Source organism: Budorcas taxicolor, chromosome 12, assembly GCF_023091745.1.
Source record: "Budorcas taxicolor isolate Tak-1 chromosome 12, Takin1.1, whole genome shotgun sequence".
Taxonomy (NCBI): domain Eukaryota; kingdom Metazoa; phylum Chordata; class Mammalia; order Artiodactyla; family Bovidae; genus Budorcas; species Budorcas taxicolor.
The window spans coordinates 52,140,021-52,166,521 of record NC_068921.1 but is presented as its reverse complement, the minus strand read 5'-3'; the positions used below and the strand labels follow the sequence as shown (position 1 = coordinate 52,166,521).

The 26,501-nt window shown below is 37.5% G+C and overlaps 1 protein-coding gene across 1 annotated transcript in view; it reads left to right on the top strand.

Moving 5' to 3' along the window:
• The window catches only part of MYCBP2 (MYC binding protein 2), a 266,575-nt gene that overhangs the window by 213,306 nt on the left and 26,768 nt on the right, over positions 1-26,501 (top strand). The window contains exons 58-70 of the mRNA XM_052650329.1: positions 10,120-11,763; positions 12,715-12,884; positions 13,846-14,090; positions 15,004-15,171; positions 16,315-16,472; positions 17,481-17,677; positions 18,707-18,856; positions 20,173-20,333; positions 21,340-21,496; positions 21,667-21,891; positions 23,958-24,023; positions 25,130-25,369; positions 25,690-25,779. Of these exons, the coding sequence (XP_052506289.1) occupies positions 10,120-11,763; positions 12,715-12,884; positions 13,846-14,090; positions 15,004-15,171; positions 16,315-16,472; positions 17,481-17,677; positions 18,707-18,856; positions 20,173-20,333; positions 21,340-21,496; positions 21,667-21,891; positions 23,958-24,023; positions 25,130-25,369; positions 25,690-25,779 (3,671 nt within the window). The remainder of the gene's footprint in view (positions 1-10,119; positions 11,764-12,714; positions 12,885-13,845; positions 14,091-15,003; positions 15,172-16,314; positions 16,473-17,480; positions 17,678-18,706; positions 18,857-20,172; positions 20,334-21,339; positions 21,497-21,666; positions 21,892-23,957; positions 24,024-25,129; positions 25,370-25,689; positions 25,780-26,501) is intronic.

The following is a 26,501-nucleotide window of genomic DNA, read 5'->3' as shown; positions in this document are numbered from 1 at the left end:
CCAGATATTAGTATTAAAGGCAGGTTTGTTTCTGAGTCTTAGGCTTCATCTTTATCCTGGACTGCAGTCTCAGCCTAGAATCTATCCACTTGTTTCCTTGCCCGCTGTGAGCTGTGGCATGGATGGAACACTTGACTTAGGAAGGAGACCTGTGTTTTAATCTCTCTCCTCCCTCCAGTTAGTTTTGTGACACTAAGCTGATTTCTAAGATCCTTTACCTCTTCATAATTTTTGTCAAAAAAAATTAAAGGATGATATCAACAGATTTTATGAAGTCAAATAATCTCAATAAAATGTTTCATGCTTGAGCCTATAGCATCTGTCACAGGGGCCAATATATATATATATATATATATATTTCAGTTGCACTCGAACGTCTCTAGCCTCCCTACACATCCTTGTCATTTCAGTCCTGGGCCAGAATTTATTTTCATTCCATGTCACCATCTTCTCGGTGGTAGCAAAGTCTGGACCCGTGTTCCTCTTCCTCTTCTTCAGCCCTGATGAAGTTCATTCTAGAAGCCTAAACCCCAAAGAATGCTGCTGTTGTTTATAGGACAGTGTGCCTTGGTGCACCTCTTTGCTTTCTCCTGACAAGATCTGACCTTCTGTCTCTCCTCTCGCTCCCATCTCTGTCTTGGCTACTAAGTTTATTCTACACTTCATTCCTGTTTTTCTTCAGATGGGCCATTTATTCTTCCATCATCTATTTACCTGCGTTTGTTAAGTATCTACTCTATGCTAGGCTATAGGGAGCAATAAGGTAGAGAAAATACCATCACTAATCTTTTGAAATACTGTCAAAGGCAGCCATGTTTTTTTAAAATGACATTATTTTTTAAGTCTGCAGGAACAAATATTCACAGGATGCATTGGAAACACAGGAGAAAAGCTGCCTACTCTGCCAGAAAAGATTAGAGAGGTTAGAGCTACTGTTGCATAGCAAACCACCTCAAAACTTCCTGACTTAAAATGAGCATTGTTTAGCTCACAGTTCTGTGGGTTGGCAGAGAAGGCTGAGCTCAGCTGAATAGGTGTTGGGACCCTGCCTGGGATTCTTCATGCATCCGTAGGTCAGCCAGGTATTTTTGCCTCGGGGGTTAGCTGGCCATTGGCTGGTGTGAAAAGGATGATTAGGCCTGTTTTTTGTCAGTCAGTGGGTTAACCTGGGTTTGTCTGCCTGGACATTGCAGGATTCTGAGAAAGAAAAAGTGTTCATCATCTATTGAGATTTGCACTGAGACACCATCCCATCTGCCATCCTCTGGTGGTCAAAGCAGTGCACTTACATTCAAGAATGGAGAAATAGACTCCACTCCTTGATTAGAGTTGCTCGCTGCAAAGGGGCCTGGATCAGGGTGGCAGTAATTGCCACTGTATTCTCAAATGATTGATTAGATATGTTAAGTTTGAGATTCCTGTTAAATCCAGTGGAGATACCTAGTAGAGATTGACACATGACCCTGGGGTTCAGGGGAACTGTCTGGGCTGGACACATAAGTTAGGAGTTTATTTGGCGTATAGCAGAATAATTTGAGAATTGTTATATACACTTAAAGCCCTAAGGGTGGATTAAAGCAGCAGGAAAGTGTGTGTAGGGAGAAAAGAAAGGATAGCTAAAGACTGAACCCTGGGAGCATTTCAGTGTTCTGACATGGGAAAGAGGAGAAATCAGCGAGAGAATGAGAAGTGGCCAAAGAGGCAGGAAAACCAAGCCAAGTGGAGAAAAGTATTTCAGGGAACAGTGATCATCTGTATCAGATGTGGTGATGTGTTGGGTAAAGTGAGGACTGAGCACCGTGGATTTAGCACCGTGAGGTCACTGATGATAGGAGCAGCTCCAGTAGGGTGAGCTGCCAGAGCTTGATGGAGTAGCTTCAAGATAAAAAAGGGAATGTGAAATTGAAGATAGTTATTATAGATAAATCTGTCATGTTTTACTGTAAAGGGAAGGAAAAAAATAAAGTGAAACCAAGATAGAGGACGTGAGATCTGGTGAGGTTTTTGTTTGGTTTGGTTTTTATGTGGGGGGAGAGGTAACATTAAGGTTTTTTTTTTAAATGAGAATGATCCAATAGAGAGAAATATTGCTGATGCAGGAGAGAGGGGAGAATTGCTGGAACAGTATTCTTCTGTGGAAGAGGAGATGGGATTTAGCACGAAGTGGAAATGTTGGCCAAGTAGGAGCAGAAATAGTTCATCCGTCAGAACAGGAGAGAAAAGAATACGTAGTGTTCACAGCATGAGAATCTTCTCCATTTGTTTTTTGTCTTGTTTTGTTTTCTCAGTAGAATAGAAGCCGTCATCAGCTCAGAATTAGCACGGGGAGAGTGCATTGGTGGTCTGAGGAAAGAGGAGAAAGTGTGAAATAGTAATAGCTAGAAGGCGATGGCACCCCGCTCCAGTGTTCTTGCCTGGAAAATCCCAAGGACAGAGGAGCCTGGTAGGCTGCGCTCCATGGGGTCGCAAAGAGTCAGACACGACTGAGCGACTTCCCTTTCACTTTTCACTTTCATGCATTCAAGAAGGAAATGGCACCCCACTCCAGTGTTCTTGCCTGGAGAATCCCAGGGACAGGGGAGCCTGGTGGGCTGCCGTCTATGGGGTCACACAGAGTCGGACACGACTGAAGTGACTTAGCAGTAGCAGCAGCACATGGCAGTCCTTTACTACATAACAGGCACCATTTTAAGCACTTCGAAAGAATAAGCTTATTTGATTATGTTCAAAAACATGATTCACGTAAGAAACTCATGCATTGGTAGCTTAGAGTGTTAGTATCCTACAGGCACTGTCTTACACTGGACAGGGTGGGGCCACCTCGTGAAGGTCTTGTAAGCCATTCTCAGTAGTTTAGACTTAATACTGTGTAAAATGAGTAAAGTGTAAGAAACAGATGAAGGATTATATAGTTCTGCAGAATTTTAAATAAAAAGAGTGATGTGATCAGTCTTACATTTGTGAAAGATAACTGAAAATATTATGAGAAGGGTTCTGGAGAAAGGGAGAGTGTTAGAAGCAGAAATTCCAGAGAAGAGCTGAGTAGGGCTTAAACTAAGGTAAATTACAATGGGAAAATAGAAGGAACACGTTTAGAAACATGTAGGCAGTGAGATTGTACAGGAAGTGCTAAAGATAGTCGAAGGAGCCAGTCTAGAATGATGTCCAGTTTTCCTTTGTTTTGGAAGATTATATGCTTACCTGATACCAATACACAGAATAAAAAGATTTTAAGGAAAAAATGAGTTCAGTTGAGTAACTTAGCTTCCAGAAAGCTATAATTTGAATAAATTTTTAGCATTTGCATAACTGAAGATGGCATTGTTGACTAACAAGTTGATAATATATCATTACAGATTTTCATCCATCTTCCTTACTGCATTTTTATCATGGATTAATGTTATATTCTAGTAAAAGACATATTTCTATTTTATCCTAAGGTTGAAAATTTTGTTCTAGTTTTATAATTCATTTAGTATACTGACATTTATGTAAACAAATTTTAGTTTCAATTCTGTGTCTTAAGCTCGTTTTCTTCTGACACGTTTATTAAGATCCTGTATCCTGTTAGTGCTTATTCATATCTATATTTATTTATGTATATGTTTTTCAGATGTAGAAAGAAATCTAGTTCTATGAGTCTTTTGCAAACAGTGATAACATTGTGTCATGTTTGCAGTGGAATGACAGGGACAGTGTTCCTGACTTTCTTTACTCAATTTGAACCTCAGTAATTGTACATTTGCATTTTTCTCTGAATAGAACTACAGATATTTTGACAGTATAGACTCTTATGACAGGCAGTAAGTGGCTAAGCTTAACTTACAATTCAGACATTCTGGAAATTACTTATTTTAAAGCTATTTATTTTTTTAAAAAGTCAAAAAGCGAATGTATTGGTTATCGAGGAGACAATACATAAATAATAGCTTCAACCTAGCCAAAAGATACGCAGATAAGAAATAAGCATAATTAAGTATAAGTATTATTCCCACATCTGTCTATTGATGTCTTGGAGGGTTTAGAATAAGGTGATAGTGATGACAATTGCATGCTCAAGCTAGCAGTTGTCTAGACTGACAGCTTTAGACGCAAATCCACTAGGTATAATCCAAAGAAAACAAAAACACTTATTCTAAACGATACATGCACCCCAGTATTTGCAGAAGCATTATTTATAATTGTCAAGATATGGAAGCACCCTGGGTGCTAATCAACATATGGATAAAGATCATTTCTTCATTGTTGACTCAACACTGAAGGAATATATGTGTGCATGCTGTCGGGTCCAACTCTTTGTGACCCAATGGACTGTAGCCCACCAGGCTCCTGTGCCCATGGAATTTCCCAGGCAAGAATACTGGAGTGGGTTGCCATTTCCTTCTTCAGGGGATCTTCCTGACACAGGGATAGAATATATGCTCCTTTTTAAATTTAAATGGTGGTAGGTGCCTTGATTCTTCCAGTGTATTGTCCCACAATTTGTCTTTGGCCAACTGAAATGAGAATGCTTTCCTTATTAAAATAAAAAATAGATAAATTTTTATTATAATTAGCCTAGGGAATAAGTTTTTAAATACAGATTACAGTGAACTCAGAGTTTCTGTGACCAGAGAATGAATGAAATATTCCAGGGAATTTGAAACTTGGGATTTAAAACAAAGAAAACAAAGAATAAATGACATGTAAAGAATCATATTGTTAATGAAGGGATATTTGATACAAAACAACATTGACTTCAAATGAGTACTGGAGAAAAAAATCCTGCTTTTTAAGGATTTTGTTTTAAGGATTATTCTCCTTAGTTAACTATATTATGCATAAAAAATCAAAAGCCTACAGAGATTAATAATTAGCTGTTTTATCTTAAAGCAAGATAAAAAGGTGCATGATTAATCTTCATCAAATGGCTAAAAGCTGATCAATTTTTTCTTCTGTGCGTAGGTAGCAATGTTTCTCTTCATATCACGTCTGTTTTTAAATTGAAAGATCGATCTTTAGTTCAAAGTATTTTAAACATGGGCAAATTTTGTAAAATTAAATGACTAGAAGTGTTGTGTGAAATCACAGGTTACTTTATTTAGGCATTTAAAAGTAACCTTTTTTAGACCTTCAAAAAATATTTGTTTCTTCTTGTTCACTCTGAATCATACCTATTCTCTTTAGGTTTTGTAACATATTGAAAAGACTTTAAGCGTATTTTGGCTTCAAAACCTCCTCCAGGAGTTTGTCCTTAAACCTCTAACATCTTATCCTACAAGTGTCCATGTATCAATAGTTTTGTATATTTATGTTATTGGTATTTTTAATTAAGATAGTCTTCTAATTTCTTGCTCTTGTGTCCCCTTGCTAAACCCGGTCTTCACAAATTTTAGTGACCAGGCTATGAAACTGTCCTTACATGGGCAGTTTGAATTGCCCTTGAATTCCAGTCAAAAACTGGCACTCGAACTGACGTTTTGGGGGCGAGTTGTAGACTCAGTATTAATAGCGTAAGAACTCCTTTTGTAGAGTCTGATGCCTTCGAGTTTTATAGACTTTAAAAAGAAGAATGCTCAAAGATACTAAAATTTTAACAGCTTTTTAGCTTAGATGAACATGACTTGATGGCATGTGGGTCCATCCCTCCATCCACTCCTACCATTCTCTCCTGAACCAGCTTACAAGGGGTCTTTGCAGTTGTCCTTATCAACCGATATCACCCTAGTCAGTGTTTGACTTTTGTTTTGCTAAGTTCAGTTGTCAGTTCTAAGGTTTCATTTTACTTGCTCTGTTGGCAGTGTTTAACAGGATTGCTTTTTCTTTCTCCCTTGAAACACCTTCTTCTCTGGTGGGTTATCTCCTACCTCAGCTGTTCACCTCTGACCTCTTTCCTACATCCTCCTCTATTCTGTATTTCTAGGAATGTCCAGGTTTGTATTCCGAGGTCTCATCTAAACCTCGTTCCCCCAGGGGTCTTATCCAGGCATGGGGTATTACCCAACATCTGTGTGCTTACGACTCCCAAGTTTAGCACCACTCCGTCTAGGGTATATGTGTTCATTGTCTTTCTCCTTTTACTGGAAGATAAGTTCCATAAGAGCAGGGACTTCATTTCTATTCATTACTTTTTGCTCAATTTCTAGGACATTGTCTGACACATAATACATACACTGTTACCATATATAGAAGGACATTTGCCTAATGAATAGTTTCATCTTTTATCTTGGCCATTACTTTTTCTCTTGAGATAAGTATGTATTCATTTTTTTATTTCAATGATATTAAGAAACTTATCTCCTTATTACCTGAATTTGTTTCAGCTCGGTTGATTACATTTAACTGCCAGAAATTAAAATTTTAAATAGTGGCTTAATTTTCAGATTTAGAAATTTCTTTTTAAAGCATACTGCTTTTGAAAGACCACTTTAAAGGTTCTCTTAATTCTTTGAAAAATATATATATTTTTTTCATTTTAAGGACTTTGTTTTCTGCATGGTGAATCATTAATGTGTTTAACATTTCAGTGACTTGTAATTTTTTTTTTTTGCTTTGTTTGTGTTGTGAGACATTTTGTAAATAAAATTTGGTATCTCAGTAATATGATCTACAAAACAAACGCTAAATATTGGAATTGGCACTAGTAGTTTTTACTGAAGATGGACTCAGAAAAGTAGTCGACCATAAATGTCAACTTGGGTCCATTCTGAGATGCATACGGGAAAAATTATAGTCCTGTGTCCATACAGAAAGCCAGAGGACAGTAGGTTAAACTGTAAGTAACATTTTTTTAATCTCACACTGTTTACCAAAAAAATTACTTATAAACTTTCATTTATAAGTAAGTGAGCACCAAATTAAAGAAAACTGAATTAAAGAAATATTAGTCTGAAAAGAAATGCTCAAATTTGATTTATCAGTGCTTTGACTGTTATTTAACTTTTAAGCTAACACATTTGGCGCTGTCATTATTAGTCTAAATTAATTAATTTGACCATTGTTTTCAGTTTTTAATTTTAAAGAAATATAAACTTATTGAAAATTTTAGCAGAATATGAAATTTTTAATAGCAGTTAATAGTTGTGCATACCATTTGAAATGCTTTGTTTCTGCTTGTGTTCTCTGCTAAATTTTTTTTTTCCATTGAATCTGTGCTGCTTCTTTGCCAATGTTTTCCACTATAGAATCTCCATCTCGCAACCTTGCTTCTCGTGAGCGCATTTACAAAAATTATGGTGTAGCTGGGCCTGCCTCTGCTCTCTCATCTCTGTCTCACAAACTGAAGGGTGGGTATGCGTGCCTCCACGGATGGGCCATTCCTAATGAACGTAGGAGCTTTCAAGGAAGAAGTTTTAGTTCACTTCAGTCATTTTCATCTCATTCCATTAAGATTAAAGTTTATCATTTTATTTAAACTTGATATTTTGGGGTAATTTGTGATGTATCTGTTCAATATTGTATTGATTATCCTAATTGATATGCCTGTTTACTATATCTGTAGTAAACTTTTGTTTAATTTTGAACCTGTATGAAGTCTTAAATAAAACAAGTACATAGAAAGAAATGCCTTTGGGGAATTGTAAAGCCCTTATGACCAGAACAAAGTGATATATGTGTAAGCCTTGAGCACGTTGTGATCTGTAAGAATATAGTGTCTTATGTGACAGGTTAGTCTTAGACTCACTTTTCTGTTTTTTAATATAAAAATAATTTTCCTGTTTTAGTTTTTTATGAGAAAGTTTGATAATATAAGTTTTTTAGTTTACCTTTGTTTTCAGAGCCATCCTATTTGGCTTGAGTCTTCCTTATATTTTCCTTAGTCGCTTAATTTTAGAAATGTTTAAGCTATTAACAGTTGATAAAATGTCAGACCATTTTAAAATTTGCTTTGGTCTTTTAAAGTACTGTATATTCCTAATCACATATTTTTATCTTAGAGTAATATTTAATTTAACTTTTAAAATCTTGTATTCTTAAAAATGAGTAAAATAGTTTTATATTTCTCCTCATTACAGTTGACAGTAATGCTATATAATTTTATGGAATAATTGTAGACCCTGATCTCTGTAGTAGAGAGTCTGGTGTAACCCATAAGTAGTATATACTATGGCATATCATATTACAGTAGAGTATTATGGGTGCATTACATTATAGAAGGGTATTATATAACCTTTTGCATATGATTTTGGCATAAATGCAGATTATTAATGAATTAATATTTAACATTTTTACTAATTTGTTAGAATGTACTAAATTTTTATCCTGTCTTGTATTATTTTTTCTTCAGAATTCTTTTGAGATTAAGAAAGTGTCTATTATCACTTAAATTTACACATGATAAACATGAGCATCAAACAAAATTAAGTGATGACTGTGAAAGTATTTATGATCAAAAGCTTTTTGACAAAGTGTGTTTTTATTTAGTGACACTTAAAACAGCCATATGACCATTTTTAGTGATATTTATTGTATGCCTCAAAACGTTTAAACCCCAAACGAAGAAGATACACATTAGTTAGTTAGCATATGGGTTTACCACATTTAGCTGACTTCACATTTTTTTTCAATATATGAAATATATTTTGGAAAACTAACTTTTTCAGCAGGATTCATTTATAATTTGACAAATATATGTCAGGAAGAAGTAATTGTGCATTATTTATGCACCTAGGCTCCAACAGGTATTCAGCTGTCACTACTTAACAGATCTAAAAAAATACTCACCATTACTTGAAGCATAGGAATATGATATAGAGCAGCCCGCACGCTGACCCTCTCTATATAACAAGCAATGTTTGCTGGCATGTGATAAATGGTGTTCCTGACATTTGAAGGAGTCTATTGTTTAGCCAATCACAGTAGAGATTTCCTTCTTGAGGAATTGTGCATCATTAATTAGAAAGCACTCCCCTTCCAGAAAATTCACAAATTGATCTTGTAGGGAGAGATGCCAAGTATAAAAGATTAACTACTTATTTGCTTGGATTCACCATTATGTATGGTTTAGCTCATGAAATAAATGTGATGATGAAGGTATTTCCAACATCAATCAGTTGGCAAGGACTGGGCTGATGTCTAATTCTACCAAATACAGTCTTTGGCTTATAAAATCTGACCCACACAGCAGTGGCTCCTGTGCCCTCTGCCCTCTGGTGGTGCTAGCCGTAATGGATTTCCAGAGAATCTGAAGATTGTGACTAGCAGAAGGGAAAAAAGAAAATAGGAGTTTATTTACTCACTTAACAAATATTTATCAAATGCTTATTATATTGACCCATTCTTGACATGACATCAGTGAAAGGGAGTAAAAAAAAAAATATCAACCTTTGTGGGCCTTCCATGAGGAGACAGATTCTATGGCAAAACTCTCTTGCCAGATTACTAACTAGAGCATGACTGTACACACACACACACACACACACATATGCAAGCAAGCCCCAAAACAGTTTACTACTTTTATCCAAGTTTGTTCATTTCCCTTTAAAAAAGAAAGAGAACAAACTGCAACGTAACCAGTTAACAAATTCTTCTCAATTTACTAAGTATCCGTTTTCAAAAAAATACCGAACGCTTCTAGCAAGATTTAAGGATTTTCAGGTTTTTTTGTGCCAATTGAGTCACTTTGGTCAGATTGCTTTCCTCCTAACAATAATATCACTTGCAATAAAGACAGGAGTTTTGATATTAGGCAGGAAAGATAATCTTGAAGGCTGTACCACTTCCCGACAGCAAAGGCATCCTTGCTGTCGTGCCTCTAAAGAAGGCATGAAATAGTAGGAGGGAGAGACACCAAAGGAGGGCCAGGATGCCGAAAATAAATGGTGTCCATCTAGAAACTCCTAGTGCTTTGCTTGAGAAAAAGCGAGATTATTTTTCTTTTTATCCTTTTTCTGTTAGCATTCATATGTTAGTAATAAATTATTCTAATCCAATCATAAGAATATTAGAATTATAAAATGTAATCGAACTTTGTCGAGAAATCATTCCTTGCTCCCCTTTTTGTCTTTTAATTTTTAAATATTTTTGTCTGTGAAAAGCAACACAAATTTTTTAGTTATTTTTTATTTCACGGTTTAGTAGATAAATCATCAGTAAGTTATAATTGTATTAACAAGTTTCACTATGAAATGGACCATACAGGTGACCGAGGAACCATCTCAGCATCTCCTAGACCAGTGTGTACGTCGGGAAAACCAGAACTGTCCTCCAAACACAGTAGAGCACTTAAACCTGATGGGCGCATGAGCCGGACTGCCGCCGAGCAGAGGAAGCCCAGGGGCACAGAAGGGCTGTCAGCCAGTGAGTCTCTCATGCTGAAATCCGACGCTGCAAAGCTGCGGTCAGATTCTCATAGTCGGTCGTTGTCCCCCAACCACAACACCTTGCAGACTCTGAAATCTGATGGGAGGATGTCTTCTGGCTTCAGAGCTGAGTCCCCAGGCCCAGGTTCTCGGTCATCCTCTCCCAAGCCAAAGACGCTCCCAGCCAATAGGTCTAGCCCGTCCGGTGCTAGTTCTCCGCGATCCTCCTCACCACACGATAAAAACCTACCTCAGAAAAGCACTGCTCCTGTTAAGACGAAACTCGATCCTCCCCGGGAACGCTCCAAATCAGACTCTTACACCCTTGATCCAGATACCCTCCGCAAGAAGAAAATGCCCCTCACAGAACCCTTGAGGGGGCGATCAACATCACCAAAACCAAAACCAGTACCAAAGGATTCTAAAGATTCCCCCGGCTCTGAAAACAGAGCTCCCTCTCCCCACGTGGTACAAGAAAACCTCCACAGTGAGGTGGTTGAAGTCTGCACCTCAAGTACTTTAAAAACCAACAGCCTAACAGACAGCACCTGTGATGAGAGCAGTGAATTTAAGAGTGTGGATGAAGGTTCAAATAAAGTGCATTTCAGCATAGGAAAAGCCCCACTGAAAGAGGAACAGGAAATGAGGGCGTCCCCCAAAATAAGTCGAAAATGTGCTAACAGGCACACCAGGCCCAAGAAGGAAAAATCCAGCTTTCTCTTCAAAGGAGAGGGATCCAAACCTTTGGAGCCGGCCAAGCAAGCCATGTCCCCTTCCGTGGCTGAGTGCGCCCGGGCCGTCTTTGCCTCTTTCCTGTGGCACGAAGGCATAGTACATGACGCCATGGCTTGTTCTTCTTTCTTAAAATTTAATCCAGACCTTTCCAAAGAACACGCGCCTATAAGAAGTAGCTTAAACAGCCAGCAGCCAACAGAAGAAAAGGAAACCAAATTAAAAAATAGACACTCGTTGGAAATATCGTCAGCACTGAATATGTTTAATATTGCACCTCATGGGCCAGACATATCTAAAATGGGTAGCATCAACAAAAATAAGGTGTTGTCCATGCTGAAGGAACCCCCCCTGCATGAAAAATGCGAAGACGGGAAAGCCGAGGCCACTTTTGAGATGTCCACGCACCACGCGACGAAGTCGAAGTCGCCGCTCCCCTTGACGCTGCAGCACCTGGTGGCTTTCTGGGAAGACATCTCTTTGGCCACTATCAAAGCAGCGTCCCAGAATATGATTTTCCCAAGTCCCGGGTCTTGTGCAGTCCTCAAAAAGAAAGAGTGTGAGAAAGAGAATAAGAAGGCGAAGAAAGAAAAGAAGAAAAAAGAGAAGACCGAAGTCCGGCCCAGAGGTAATCTGTTTGGGGAGATGGCCCAGCTGGCGGTAGGAGGGCCAGAGAAAGACACCATCTGTGAGCTGTGTGGGGAGCCCCACCCGTACCCTGTGACGTACCACATGAGGCAGGCTCACCCAGGTAAGCGGCGCTTCGGAGTGCGCGCAAGCACTTTGCGTAAAACATAGATGCGGTAGCTTCCGACTTAAGCTGTTCCATGAATTACCTTAAAGGAGAGGGACACTTTTGCCCAGAATTTATAGTTTTTCTTAGAACGTAATTTTTAAAGTGCTTTATCAATACAGTATAAGTTTTGTGGAAAATAGGTGAAGAAATTCTAATACTGCGATGGCAAGGCAGTTCAGTACTGTTTCATTTTAGTGTGTCACATTCTGAGATATTGTTAACTTTTAAAATATTTTACATATTACCCAAAGGATTGCTGTCTCACACAGGAGAAATAACATATCCAAACACACAGGAGAGGTCTCAACGTTAACTCTCCTTTACCTGTATTGTTTTCCCGTTCAAAACTGCAAATTAAATTAGATTATATTGATTTCTATGGGCCTCTTCCTGTGAAAGAGATTATCAGCTGTTTCTCAGAAGACAGTATTTTAGATAAATGTAACTATTTCTATAACAATTGATTAGTATTGCAAAATTCACCTATTACGGATTTGGGTAGATGCTTTTCTCTTCCTACATATTACACTGAAACCTTTCATAAAATATGTGATCTGTAAAATTTACCATTCGTACAGAATGTTTTATATCTATTTTGTCCAAATTTATGACACACTTAAATAAATCTAAATGTTCCCACATCTTAACATTTCTTTTCATCTGCATGTATAGAGTATCTTCAGTATTTTAGATGTCATATAGTCGATTACTTTCTGGTCATACATGCATGTTTGCTGATATAACTAACAGCCTGTGGGGGCAGGGTGAGGGGGGGTGGTAGAAAAAGTGAAAAAGTTAGTACTTTGCTTGCTTTGAGAAGGGAAATCTGTCATTTATGCATAGGTAGCAAGCATCAGACTATTAAGGACTCTTAGTTCAGTATCTGTTTATGGTCTTACTTCAAAGGCTGTGGCCGGTATGCTGGTGGACAAGGTTACAATAGCATCGGGCACTTCTGTGGCGGATGGGCTGGTAACTGTGGCGACGGCGGCATAGGGGGAAGCACATGGTATCTGGTGTGTGATCGCTGCAGAGAAAAATACCTCCGGGAGAAACAGGCTGCTGCCCGGGAGAAGGTAGTTTTATTTTTTTCTGACTATACTGTGAATGATAAGGATAAACCTTATAAAAAACCTCTTTTTAGCAACATGGATGCTTGCATTACCATATGTAAAATAGATAGCCATTAAGGATTTGCTGCACAACTCAGGAAACTCAAACAGGGGCTCTGAAATAACTAGAGGGGTGGGCTAGGGAGGGTGGTGGGAGGAAGGTTCAAAAGGGAGGGGACATACATATACCTGTGGCTGATTCATGTTGATATTTGACAGAAAACAACAAAATTCTGTAAAGCAATTACCCTTCAATAAAAAAGAAAAAAAAAGCAACAGGGGCTCTGTAACAACCCAGAGGGTTGGGATGGGGAAGGAGATTAAAGAGGGAGGAAAAAAAAAATCTCTTTTTAGGATCATGTCATCAGACAACTTCATATAGTTGATATTAAAACTCTTATTATGCTACTCAGTCACCTGCTTCCATAATTTAGCTTTCCCTCTTCACCTTTTCTCTCTCTAAATTCTCTTTTCCTTTTCCTTCCCTTTTTCTGCTGTTTTATCTCCTCTTTTTCTGAATACCTAGTTATATTAAGGATTTACGGAAAGTGAGGATCATTCACATTAGTGACACACCTAACTGAAAATATTTGCCAGATACACACACACACACAAACACACACACACACACACACACACATACATGTTATTTACTCTTTTATTTAAATAATTACATCTAAATTTTACTAGTTAGGTTTTTAACTTTCACCAAAAAGAGAAAAAAATACAGTTTGTATTTGATATAAATTAGTTTCAGTCAGTTCAGAAACATGAAGTGAATGTTGTTTTTGGTAATCACTATTATTGTTTTAAAGTAGTTCTACAAGTATTTAATAATTTGTATTAGCAACTCAAAAGTATTTAGGTTAAGAAATCTCACATTTGAATATAAGCAGGAAAAGATCCCTAAAAATTCTCCCTCCAGGTCAAGCAGTCTAGGAGGAAGCCGATGCAAGTCAAGACTCCGCGTGCCTTGCCCACCATGGAAGCCCACCAGGTGATTAAAGCGAATGCCCTCTTCCTGCTGTCGCTGAGCAGCGCTGCCGAACCCAGCATTCTATGCTACCATCCAGCAAAGCCATTCCAGTCTCAACTCCCCAGCGTGAAAGAGGGCATTTCTGAGGACCTTCCTGTTAAAATGCCTTGTCTCTACCTGCAGACACTAGCTAGGTAATGTCACTTGGCTGTTTTTTTTAAATCACTTTGGAAATTGCCTGCTGGCATGACTTACCAACCAGCAGTTCCATTTTGAGAAGCAGAGTTATGTAGTTTGTTTGTTTGTTATTGTACTTATAATTCAATAAAATGAACGGGAAACAAAAATGAAAACGTGAGACTAAGTACATTTGGGACGTTGGAAAAAATCACCAGGAATGCCAAGTGCAGCAAGCCTTCAGCTTCAGTAACCTGTTTATTGTACTTAGACTAGCGCCTCTGTGTTCCAGTTTGAAAAGGATAGAATCAAATGGTAAAACATACAAAAATTGATGGCATACTCTATGAATTTTACAATTTTTAGCCCTTTGGGGAATAGATATATCCCCCCTAACCCACGAAACATTTCATACATCTCTAATCTTTTTCAAATTTCACTCTAACACGTGTTCCTACCATAAAGGTCACTACCTATACTCCAGTAGTCCATGCAAGAAATGTCATCAGCCTGAAGCAAGGCAGTGATGATGGGGAAACAAGAAGAGAGAATAGTGAAAGGGGACCCAGTGTCCACAGGCCTGAAGGACTGGTCATGGCTGAGGGCTGAGCCCTCTGTGACACCAAGATATTTTAGCTTAAGGCACCCAGATAGCTGGTGGGATCACTCACTGAAACATTGGAAGATGGAAAAGTTCTCAAAAGGAAATAAATTCAATTTTGTATTTGAAATGTTTGTGGTACCTGCAATACCTATGTGTAAAATTATCAGCCTTCTGTTTCTTCCTCCTCACATCTGCCACTATTTTAATACTTTACACTCCTCAATTATAGATGTATGAGTTATTTTTGCTTTTACTAAGGAGGTTAAAAATGGAAAGTATCTGTATTACCATCATACTTTTAAGTTACTGGGTTTGATTTAATGCAGGCATCATCATGAAAATTTTGTGGGCTATCAAGATGACAACCTATTCCAGGATGAAATGAGGTACCTGCGTTCAACATCTGTGCCAGCCCCATACATATCAGTAACCCCTGATGCGAGTCCCAACGTATTTGAAGAGCCCGAGAGCAACATGAAGTCCATGCCACCCAGGTATTTGACTTACTATATTTTTGTTGAGTCCAGTGTTTTGTGGAAGAGAGATTTTAAACAGAAGAGGATGCCCTAGAGGTTCTTTCAGAGTGATGCATCCCTCCATCTCAGGAAGGAAGTCACGTCAACTGTCCCGACTATTAGAGCAGTAAGAAAAGGCATGCGTTCATGAATCAGGTGAGGTCTTTGATAGCAGATCCAGTTGGAGAGAACAGATCACCTTTACTCCAATTAGTTATATACAACATTCATCATCTATTCAAACAAGAATGTATACTCATTTAGGCAGATAAGCTTTACTGAGGGCCATAGGATTTTAAACCAAGCCTGACCAATGGAAAAGAAACAAAAAGAATATTTTGTAAATTTGTCTTAGAAAGTAAAGAAAGGTATTTATCTTTTTCTTAAAATGCCCCAATAAAAGAAATTACATAACCACCTTAATACTTTTGTAACTGTTTTCTAATGTTGTATAGTTAAAAAAGAAAAAAAAAAGAGGTTGGTTTCCTACTGCTGCTGCTAAGTTGCTTCAGTCGTGTCCAACAGCCCTCCTGAAAACCACTGAGTTCTCAAACAGTTTTAAGTATAGTGTAACTGAGGCTAGGAACCCGTTTGTCATCTCTCAGTACACTGTGGTATGGCCGTGCTCCATATAGAGCTTTGGGTAGCACCTCCAGAGAATGAGAAACCTCATAGAACACTCAGAACCAGAGGAAAATGACATCCTTTCATTTTCCCTCTTATTAGGTTTCCTTGTGTATATATTTTCATTGTTCCTATTCAGTGCTATTATGAATATATCTGCCTTTTTTTCCTGAATATCATGACATGTGTCTTCCACCAGTGCTTTTGCTTCTGAGAGAAGCTTAGAATATTTGATGCCTTTTCTTCTTTTTCATTTAAAATGCAAAGTAGATTTAAGAGAAGCAAAAGTTTTAAGATGCAGTTCTGAAATCGGTCAAAATGTGATTACATTTGGAAAGATCCAATTATGGCTTAAAGAGATATTGTCAAGTTGCCTTTGAATTTGTATTCTTCCACATGGTTCACACATTTGACTACGCTGTTATAAACTAAGTAAATACAGTGTCAACGTCATTCCCTTTTTCTCCTGAGTTATCTGTCACCTTGTTCTATCTGCAGTTTGGAAACTAGTCCCATAACTGATACTGATCTCGCAAAGAGAACCGTCTTCCAAAGATCCTACTCTGTTGTTGCTTCTGAATATGATAAACAGCACTCCATCTTACCTGCACGAGTTAAAGCCATTCCTCGAAGGAGAGTTAACAGTGGAGATACTGGTAAGTATAAAGATGAAAAAGAAGATTGAGTGATCCTAATGATTTTATTTGTAGATTTTTTAAATCTAATTTTTGAAGGCAGAGGGGTGGATTAATTTTAAATCGTGGTTAAACATTCCTTCTGTGTGACACAGCCATAAATGTGCCTCTCTAAATTTTACATCTTAGTTGGAAGAGACACCCAGAGATCATTCACTATTATTCAAGAATAAACGGATCTTTAAAATATATTACTTGTTAGGTATCTAAGCTGAATATTGCTACCATTATCCCTCCCACTAAGCTTCAGTAAATCAGCAGTTCCAGTGACTTGACACTTTCACAATGATATTCTCAATAGAAACTTGTAAACTCTTGTAAGTACTACCACTCAAACAGATAATAAAAACTGGAGATACGGCTAGCTCGTAATCAGTGAAAAATTTTAGATAATCTGGACCAATTAGTATTGGCAGCCCCAAATTGAGGCTAATTAATTCTGTCTTAAGAATAAAGAAAGAAATCCAAGAAGCAAAGGATAACATGTTAGTGGTTTATCAGGCCAACTACTTACTAAACGAAGATCTGACCTAATATTTTTAGGTAGATGATTATATATCTTGTTGAAGATCTTCTAGGAAAATATTGAGGATATATTCAACAAGTATCTTTGGGCTCTTAATGAAATACCATTTGTTACAAAGCAGTCCTTTAGAAAATGCTGGGGATAAGATGTAGATTCCATTTGGGGAGAAAATAAATCACATTTTGTATAGTGTTATAGAAAGTGTGAACTTTCAGACCTGGGTTCAAAACTTACCTTTGAAACTTAATAGGTATATAACTTTACGTAAGATATTTAAATCTGAGCTTCAGTAAAAAATTGAAATCATTAAGATTTGTGTCAAATGCAAAAACAAAAAAAACCCCAAAGTGAATAAGCTGGATACTGTTTTTTGAAATCACTTTAAATATATTAATATGTGTTGCCTATGAAAATTGATACTTTTTTTTTCCTTCGAACAGAAGTGGGTTCTTCGCTCTTGAGGCATCCATCTCCCGAGCTGTCCCGGCTCATCTCAGCCCACAGCTCCCTCTCCAAAGGAGAACGGAACTTCCAGTGGCCAGTCTTAGCCTTTGTTATACAGCATCATGATCTAGAAGGTCTGGAAATAGCAATGAAACAAGCTTTAAGGAAATCTGCTTGTCGAGTTTTTGCTATGGAGGTAAGAATACATGAATAGGATTATTAATTCATTAATCATAAGCTTCATATGATGGTTCTGTTTAATAATGTCAGTTTTCTACTGAACAGAAATTGTGACAAATTAAGAGACCTCAGTGAATAGAAAATACTGTGTTTGCAACAAAATTAAACTCCTAGGTTTAGGAATATAAATGAATTTGAGTTTCATAGTTAAGCACTCTGAAAAATATCATTTCTACATTGCTTTATTGTCTGAATCATGATAATATCATCTTAAAAAAGCTTTCTATAATCACAGTGTCATTTCAGTTAGAGTAATCATGCAAAAGGGATCCGAAGTAGGGCTTTTGAATTATAAATTTAACAATGATAATTTATCTGGGTCTCTGTTCTCTGAAAATGGATCACTGTATATCATAGACTTGTATATATAACAAATCTTTTTTCTTTATCATGGAGTAGAAAGTACTCATGATATTCATCAGTGGGAACCACATGAATCTATATTTAAGTAAATAGCAGCTTGTGTAGAACTTAAGAAATATTCTAAATGCATGTTGATTCTAAATGCAAGTTGGAAAAAATGTTCTTGTGTAAATTAATATTCAGACAAATTTTTGAAATGAAAAGTAGTTTGGAAAAGTATTTTTGAATTGTATTTCATAGGTATTATATTCCCTACTGTTAATTTTTAAATTAGGGCCAGAATTATTGACAGTGTAAGTTCAGTGTACTTTCAGTGAAATGACAATCAGTCTTCCCAGAGTCTTCCCTTAAAATACTTGAGTCCCAGAAGGTTCTCTTTATCTTGGACTTATTTAACATTGTTTATTCAGGCTTTCAGGCTTCCCTTGTGGCTCAGCTGGTAAAGATTCCACCTGTGATGCAGGAGACCTGGGTTCAATCCCTAGGTTGGGAAGATTCCCTGGAGAAGGGAAAGGCTACTCATTCCAATATTCTGGCCTGGAGAATTCCATGGACTGTATAGTCCATGGGGTCGCAAAGAGCTGGACACAACTGAGCGCGTTTCACTTTCTCTTCCATGCAGGCTTTCAACTGGCTTCTGTGTAATGTCATCCAGACCACTTCTCTCCATGATGTTCTGTGGCATTTCGTGGCGTCTCTGACTCCTGCTCCAGTGGAACCAGAGGAGGAAGAGGATGAGGAAAACAAAACAAACAAAGAAAATGCAGAACAAGTGAGTGAGACCCTTGGTTTTTTATTTGTCCATATTTTTATAGAAGAGTCGAACTCTCTTCAGGTAATACCATAATTTACATGAGGTCATTCACAGATTATATAACTTAAAGGCAAGAATACCAATTCAGAGCTATGAGCAACATACTAACTATGCTGAATGAAAGTTTTCTGTCTCCAGAAACACTGTCAATCAATTCTGGTTTCTCACTAGCCATCACTGTCACACACAAAGCACTCAGTTGGAAGATATATACTGTACAGTGCAATATAAGATGAAGAAGGCAACATTATTATAGAGAAGGGCCATCTACTTCACAGCATTACTGTAAGGCACAGAGAATGAAAATGAGATTGTGCCTGGACATGAAAGTCAAAAAGTTTGGCTAGAAGGGACTTCAATTTTATAGGAGGCAGCCTGTATCATGGAAAAGCGTTGACTGTGGGCCCTGGAAGCCTGGGTTCCAGCCGCATTTATACCTCTGTAGCTGTGATTTATGGATCTCATTTATATTTCTACAGTAAAAAAGTAGAAGACTAAATCCTCAATTTAAAAAAGCTGTCAGAATAGATAGAAAAAAACAAAAGCTCGGTACTGTTTATAAGCATCGCATCTTTTAAAACATAAGGACAGAGGAAGATTAAAATTAAAAGGTTAAAAGTAGAAAAAGATATACTGGATAAATACCAATCAAAATTGTGTTGCTATAGCTAGTTTAACATCAGATAAAATAGACTTCAAGACATAATTATCAATAAGGATAAGGAGGCTCTCTACAAAATGATAAAAAGAGTAATTCTGTATCTTCAGTGTATGCATGTAGTTAATAAAATAACCTTAAAGATATCAAATAAAAATCAATAGGGCTGCAAGGGAAAATTGAAAACAATCTGCAATTACAATGTGACATTATCACACATTCATAAGAGCTGTCTGTTCCTGTGTAACAGATACCCCAAAACCTACTGAATGGAAACAGTTGCTTACTGGCTCCCAACTTTGTGGGCCAGCAGTTTGGGTGGTGCTCAGCTGAAGGGAAAGGCTCATTTCTGCTAGTAGATTAGTGAGTATGCTGGAATTGATCCTCATATGTGGCATTTATTTGGTTTGGTGATTTTATCTATAGGTGACCTTATCACTTTTTCCTTTAAAAATGTAAGCATAATTAGTTAATCTTACTGGATGTTTGAGGTATGGTTTGGTTTTGTTGTTTACATTTCTACTACATCAGTATCGTTAAAGTACACATTTTCTTTTGTGGGAAAAATTCCTTCCAGCTCCCAAACTGATGAACTTGCCTGCCATTTCTGTCTTAGGAGAAAGATACGAGGGTATGTGAGCATCCGCTCTCAGATATAGTGATTGCAGGGGAAGCCGCTCATCCTTTACCACACACGTTTCACCGCCTACTTCAGACCATCTCCGATCTTATGATGTCTCTCCCCAGTGGCAGTTCATTACAGCAGATGGCCCTGAGGTAATCTTATTTCCAAGTGTCCTAAGTACCCTGGAAAAGTTTTCTGAAGCAGTCAGAGCATGAAATGCTTGAAAGATCTCTTTAAATACTTAAGGTAGAAAGAATCCTGTGTTATATGAATGACCTCCCTCATTATGGTTGTAATTTGGAATTGCCCTTCACCTCAGCTCATGCCTGTTGGCCCCTCTGTAAATTGTGGATGGTATACTTCTGAGTCCTCTAAATTGTCACAGTCTGAAACCATCTTCCTCACTTTCTCTGCTACCCCAAATCACATGTCTCAGTGTTCCTCAAGAGTAGAAACTTAAATGTTGCAAAAATGGAGAGGGCAATGAAATCTCAAAAACTGAATTCAAAATAGGGTTTTGAATCGAAAAGAAAATCAAGAGAAATGCTGCCAATCCTGAAACTACATTGAAGAGTATCTCCTCCTTTTAAGTCCTCACCATTACTTTTACATTGTGAACTTTATCACTAGAGCCTCGTACTGGACTACACATAAACAAGTAAATCCTCCACTGATTTTTATAAGAAATAGGTTGACAGGGTGATTTTGTCTACCCACATTCCTAATGATGAGACCAGCAGAGAAGAGATTCTATAGTGCAAGATTTTAGAAGTACAAAGTGTGTTATACTCTGATGAATTAGAGTAGAATTATTGGACTAATAAATTTTAAGAGGCTGGTATAGTTGGGATAACACTTGTCTACAAAACTGATTTATTACCTTTTTTGCTTTTATAGCTTTGATCTTCATGTGTCAGTTTGGCTATATTTAAAATGGATGAACTTTCCTTAGAATTTACATTGTTCAACAGAAATGACGTATATTTCTCCAAAAGCCAGTAGAAATCATTTTGTTTCTTGAATTTTAAAAATTTCTAATATTGTTATTTTACGTACAGCATTAAGATTAGCTGCAGAGTGCTTTTTTTTTTTTTTTTAAGGAATTCCTTAGAGGTTCCTGAAAAAGAATTATTTACTATATTACTTACACCTTTTTAGGTGCTGGAGTCTGAAATTCAAGCAATCTGATCACCAGTTCCTCCATCAGAGCAATGTCTTTCATCACATTAACAATATTTTGTCAAAATCAGATGATGGAGACAGTGAAGAGAGTTTTAGCATCAGCATACAGTCTGGCTTTGAAGCTATGAGTCAGGTCAGTCATCTAACAGTTATCCTGTTAATACTCAACAATGTACTGAAGGAGAAACTGAAAATTACTCCTAAACAACTTGATACTTACTTTTATTTCTATCTCATGCCTATTTTACTATTGTGGAAGATTTCCATTTGAGTGTTTCAATTATGTCTATTTGTTTCTGGTAGGAATTGTGCATAGTAATGTGCTTAAAGGACTTAACCAGCATTGTTGACATAAAAACTTCAAGCCGACCTGCCATGATTGGCAGTTTGACAGATGGTTCCACAGAAACCTTTTGGGAGTCAGGAGATGAGGATAAAAACAAAACTAAGAACATCACCATCAACTGTGTAAAAGGCATCAATGCCCGCTATGTATCTATTCATGTGGACAATTCCCGAGATCTTGGGGTAAGAAAGGAAACTTAGCTGTGGCTTGTTAGTTCTTTTGAGACCTTTATTAATGATACAATCTCATTTCTGAGTTTTAGCGAAAAGGCTTTCATCTGGAACTTCACCAACCAAACAGCCTATTTATATTCTCAAAATAACTCAAGTCTAAAAACAGATTAGTATGACTTGGGGCACTGTGGAATACCCATTTTAAGAAAGGCTCTGATTATAAATGTATGAAATCTATAGCTAGGCAAAATGAATATCTACTCCATGATATTTTACCTCCATGCCCTTGTTCAAGTTATTTCCTTGGCCTGGAAGTCCTTCTCTTAAACTCTCCCTTTCAGATTCTTCCCAAGTATAATATCCAGCAGACAAATTCTCCCACAGTACCTCTTCTATAAAAGTTACTCTTTCTCTCCTCTGGATTCTTTTTTACCTTACTCTAGTGGCACTTAATGCAGTTTGACCTATAGCATAATTAGCCTTTAGTTTTTAATCCTCACCCCCACCGTCAGAAGGGAGTTGGGGAAAATTCCTATTAACATATTTAATCATCCTATATATTCCCCCTAGCTCTAGCCTGTCTACATGTTTCAACTGAATTGAGCACTCTTTAACAAAAAGCACTGGAGAAGAAAAAGCATCCTATTTACTTGAGTATTAAAAGCCAGTAAGAATGTAAAACCAACTGCTAAATTCCCATGCTTCTACCCCATTCTTGAGAAAGAATACTTTTTAGAATTTTTTCCCTCAGAAAGGAAGTGGCCTGCAGATACAGTGTTAATAAGTCCCCTTGGGCCATTGCTAAGCTGCTCCTATTCCCATGTGTATATTTCCTTTCCCTGGGAGAGCCAGAGTGGTGGGTTTGGGTCTCAGATGACCTGAATGGAGAATGCTGACCACAGAAGTTTAGTCTGCAGTCAGAGCATTCCCTGCTGTCTACAGTCACCCCACCTTCTGTCCATCAGCACAGATTGAGTAAGAGAAAGGCTTAGCTACTATATCACTATATCACTAGCTTATCACCTCTTCAGACCCAAGAGTTCAATTGATACAACTTTGTCTTACTTGAAAGTCAGGTGTAATAAATCAGAACATTTTTCTGACAGGAACTCACTGCTCAGTACAGTGTTATCTTTGATTCATGTTTTAAGGTAGAATATACTTGCCATCAAAACAGTGGTTGCAATCAATTTAACATTTTGTCTTTTAGGAGAGAGACTCATGATAATATTCATTTTTTACAGATATGCTGACATCAGCTTTTCTCTTAGGAAACCTCCTCTGATTTATATGCATCATTAAGACTTACATAGTGTACTGTGTGTCCCCCAGCCTTCCCATCACACTCCCTTAAACACAGCATTTGTTAATTTGAATTGCATCAGCCTATAGCACTTAAAAGTATACAACTCTCTAAGGAATTCATATGTCCATATGTCTTGATGTACTTGGCATAAAACTTACTCAATCTTAAGGTCTCTCTGACTCTAGTACCAGTATGATTCTTTCCAGTACTTAAAGCTATTAAATTTCTTTTGCTACTTTACTTTATATGTTAAATGGTCCTTCCCTAATTTGGCAAAGATCTCAAGGGGATAGAACTCATCTCTCTCATGTGTCCTCCCCCAAGTCCCGATGGCTGTCCGGGGGCATCGTGATACTTGCAAGTATTTGTTGCTTAAGCTACCTGCCTTCCTCGCTTTTACACCAGAGGCAATGAGAATAATGTAATAAGAATGGGACGTAAGTAGCAAGGCGAATTGTTGAAAGACTTCATGATAGAGATAGAATTTAAATGATTAGACTTTGGATGAAAAGAGGGAATGCCAGCCTCCTCTCTCAGAGCCCATAGAGAAGGACTGAAATGTATGATTCAAGACGGAGTTTGTGAGGATAAGAAAAAGATTGGAGTTGTAGGAACTGTGATTGGTTTCACAGATGGAATGAAGTCAGTTAAGAAGGACTATAGAAGACAAGCAGAAGAGTTGATATGATATTGATAGGCTGTAAGAAATCACTGTCTGCTCTAGAGCCAAGAACATGGCATAATAACGATTTTGAATTGTTTATTTTAGAATAAAGTCACCTCAATGACCTTCTTAACTGGCAAAGCAGTAGAAGATTTGTGCAGAATAAAGCAGGTAATTAAAGCTGTCACTGGATGTTTTCACTGCCTGGTGGAGATGTCTTCTTCTCAGTCCCCACTGCTGAGCTCTCATTTTGGCATGCCACACTGTTATAGGAAATCATGCCTTTTCAAAACACTAAGTTGGCACATAGTCCACATATGGGAATAGTTATAACTGTCTCTGTTCTAAACATCTTACCCATTATTTTCCTAAATGTTCTGTAGTCATGAGTAAGTAGACTGTGCCGACAGCCCTCCACCTGACTTCTGCTCCCCTGTGGAGATTCAGGGTGCCTTAGAATTCTTCATAGATTCGATTCACAAATGCCGCTATAATTCAGCCACACTTCAGATTATAATGTAGATTATTGTCCTGTACCTTGAAGATCTTTCAATTTACAACACTGCAGTATATCCAGGTTAAAAGTCATTATACAAACCTACTCTAGAAAACAAGTCTTATTTGGGCTTGTGACAGATGCTGTATAAACTCATTCCCTTGTGAGTGAATAGTGTCAAAAACCATTTTACAGTACACTGAAATTTAATCCTTGAGAAGAGTTAGATTCTCAATGAAATATACTGAAATAAGTCATCACAAATGTGAATTTACATAGTATTATAATGTTTCTTCAAAAGTAAAACATTAACTAACTGCACAGCTAAAATCCTTGCTTTAAATGTGCTTTCATGTAAAGATGCACAAAACAGGACTTCATTGCTGATCATTTGAGTATTCCTACTTACAGGCAGTATAGGTACAGACATGAAAATTGTTTCCAGTGGTTTCACTTATGTAACTTGTGCTCAGAAGCCATATAATACATATAATGTAAGCAGACCTGTATTTTAATTCTCCACTCCACCACTTACTAGACTCCTGCCATCTGTGTTAACTAACTTTCTTCATCTGTAGCTATTAGAGTATTGCTTATCTTTACAAGATTTAAATAAGATAATCTGAAATAATCCAATACACTTTCTGTGTGTACAATTATTTGTTATTTGAGCTTACTGTTATTAACACTAGGACATAATAACCACTGTCATGAAGTCTAGGACAGTAACAAAATAGTAATCCACTTGTATCGGGTTTCTATCCCTTTTCTGCCCCCCTAGGTTGATCTGGATTCCAGGCACATTGGTTGGGTAACAAGTGAACTTCCTGGAGGGGATAATCACATCATCAAAATTGAATTAAAGGGTCCAGAAAATACACTGAGAGTTCGACAGGTTAAGGTCCTGGGCTGGAAGGATGGCGAAAGCACAAAAATTGCTGGCCAGATCTCAGCCAGTGTAGCCCAGCAAAGGAACTGTGAAGCTGAGACTCTGCGAGTGTTCAGACTCATTACATCTCAAGTGAGTGTCCTTACTACACATATTCAAGCACAGGATAAAATGAAATAATGTACTACTTCAGTAATAATATCAAGAGCCTAAGAAAGTATTTTGTTCAGTTTGTTAGAGATTGTTAGCTACAAGTTTGGCCTATTTTTTTCTTCTCAAAGCCCAGATTCTTGTATTTCATTTTGCATTCATAGTTCTGAAAAGTAGAGGTGTACAGTAAGAGTAGCATAGGAACGTTATAAAGCTTGCAGAGTCAGCTGTTGAGTCCTCCAGCTGTCACAGAGGTAGTTCCTGCCATTGGGTTGCTCTCACCTCCCTGTCTCCTTCACCAGGTATTTGGAAAGCTCATCTCTGGAGACGCAGAGCCCACACCAGAACAAGAGGAAAAGGCACTGTTGTCATCACCTGAAGGAGAGGAAAAAGTATACAATGTATTTATTTATATTCTAAAAATATTTATTTCCCTATTCCATTTTCTTTTGTTCAGTGGAATAATCCATATGTTGCTATGTATTTTAATGTATATGTGATACTAGTTTCTGTGCAGTTAGTATTTTTTACTTATATTAGAAAGAAGATGAAGGAACTATCAGAAGATACTCACTTTTTGCTCATGTATGATCTAGCTGGTATTTTAAGTAACAACAAAATTTGCTCCAAACCTTGGGCTGTTGTGTTTAAATGTCATTTGTAAAATCAGCTTCATCATTGACTACACTGTGCACTTTCCTCCATCTTCTCTGTCCTTCACAGTTCAGCTCAAAACTACTGTCTTCTCCGTGAGCCTTCTTTATGATTGTTCAAGGGAAATCATGAAGAAGGTTCATGGCGAAGACACAAAGAAATATTTCCTCTGCTAAACTTCATAGTAATTTCTGTGTCTCTTCTTGGTTTCTCTCTTGTTGGGATTATTGGTACACATGGTTTATTGTTGTTTAGTTGCCCAGTCATGTCTGAGTCTTCGCGACCCCATGGACTGCAGCACTCCAGGCCTCTCTGTCCCTCACCATGTCCCAAAGATTGCCCAAGTCCATGTCTAAGATAGATACATGGTTTGTATCTTCAACTTAATCAAAGCTTCCTAAAGACCAAGAACATGTCTGGTTTGTCTTTATATCCACCATGGCATAAACACACATGTGTG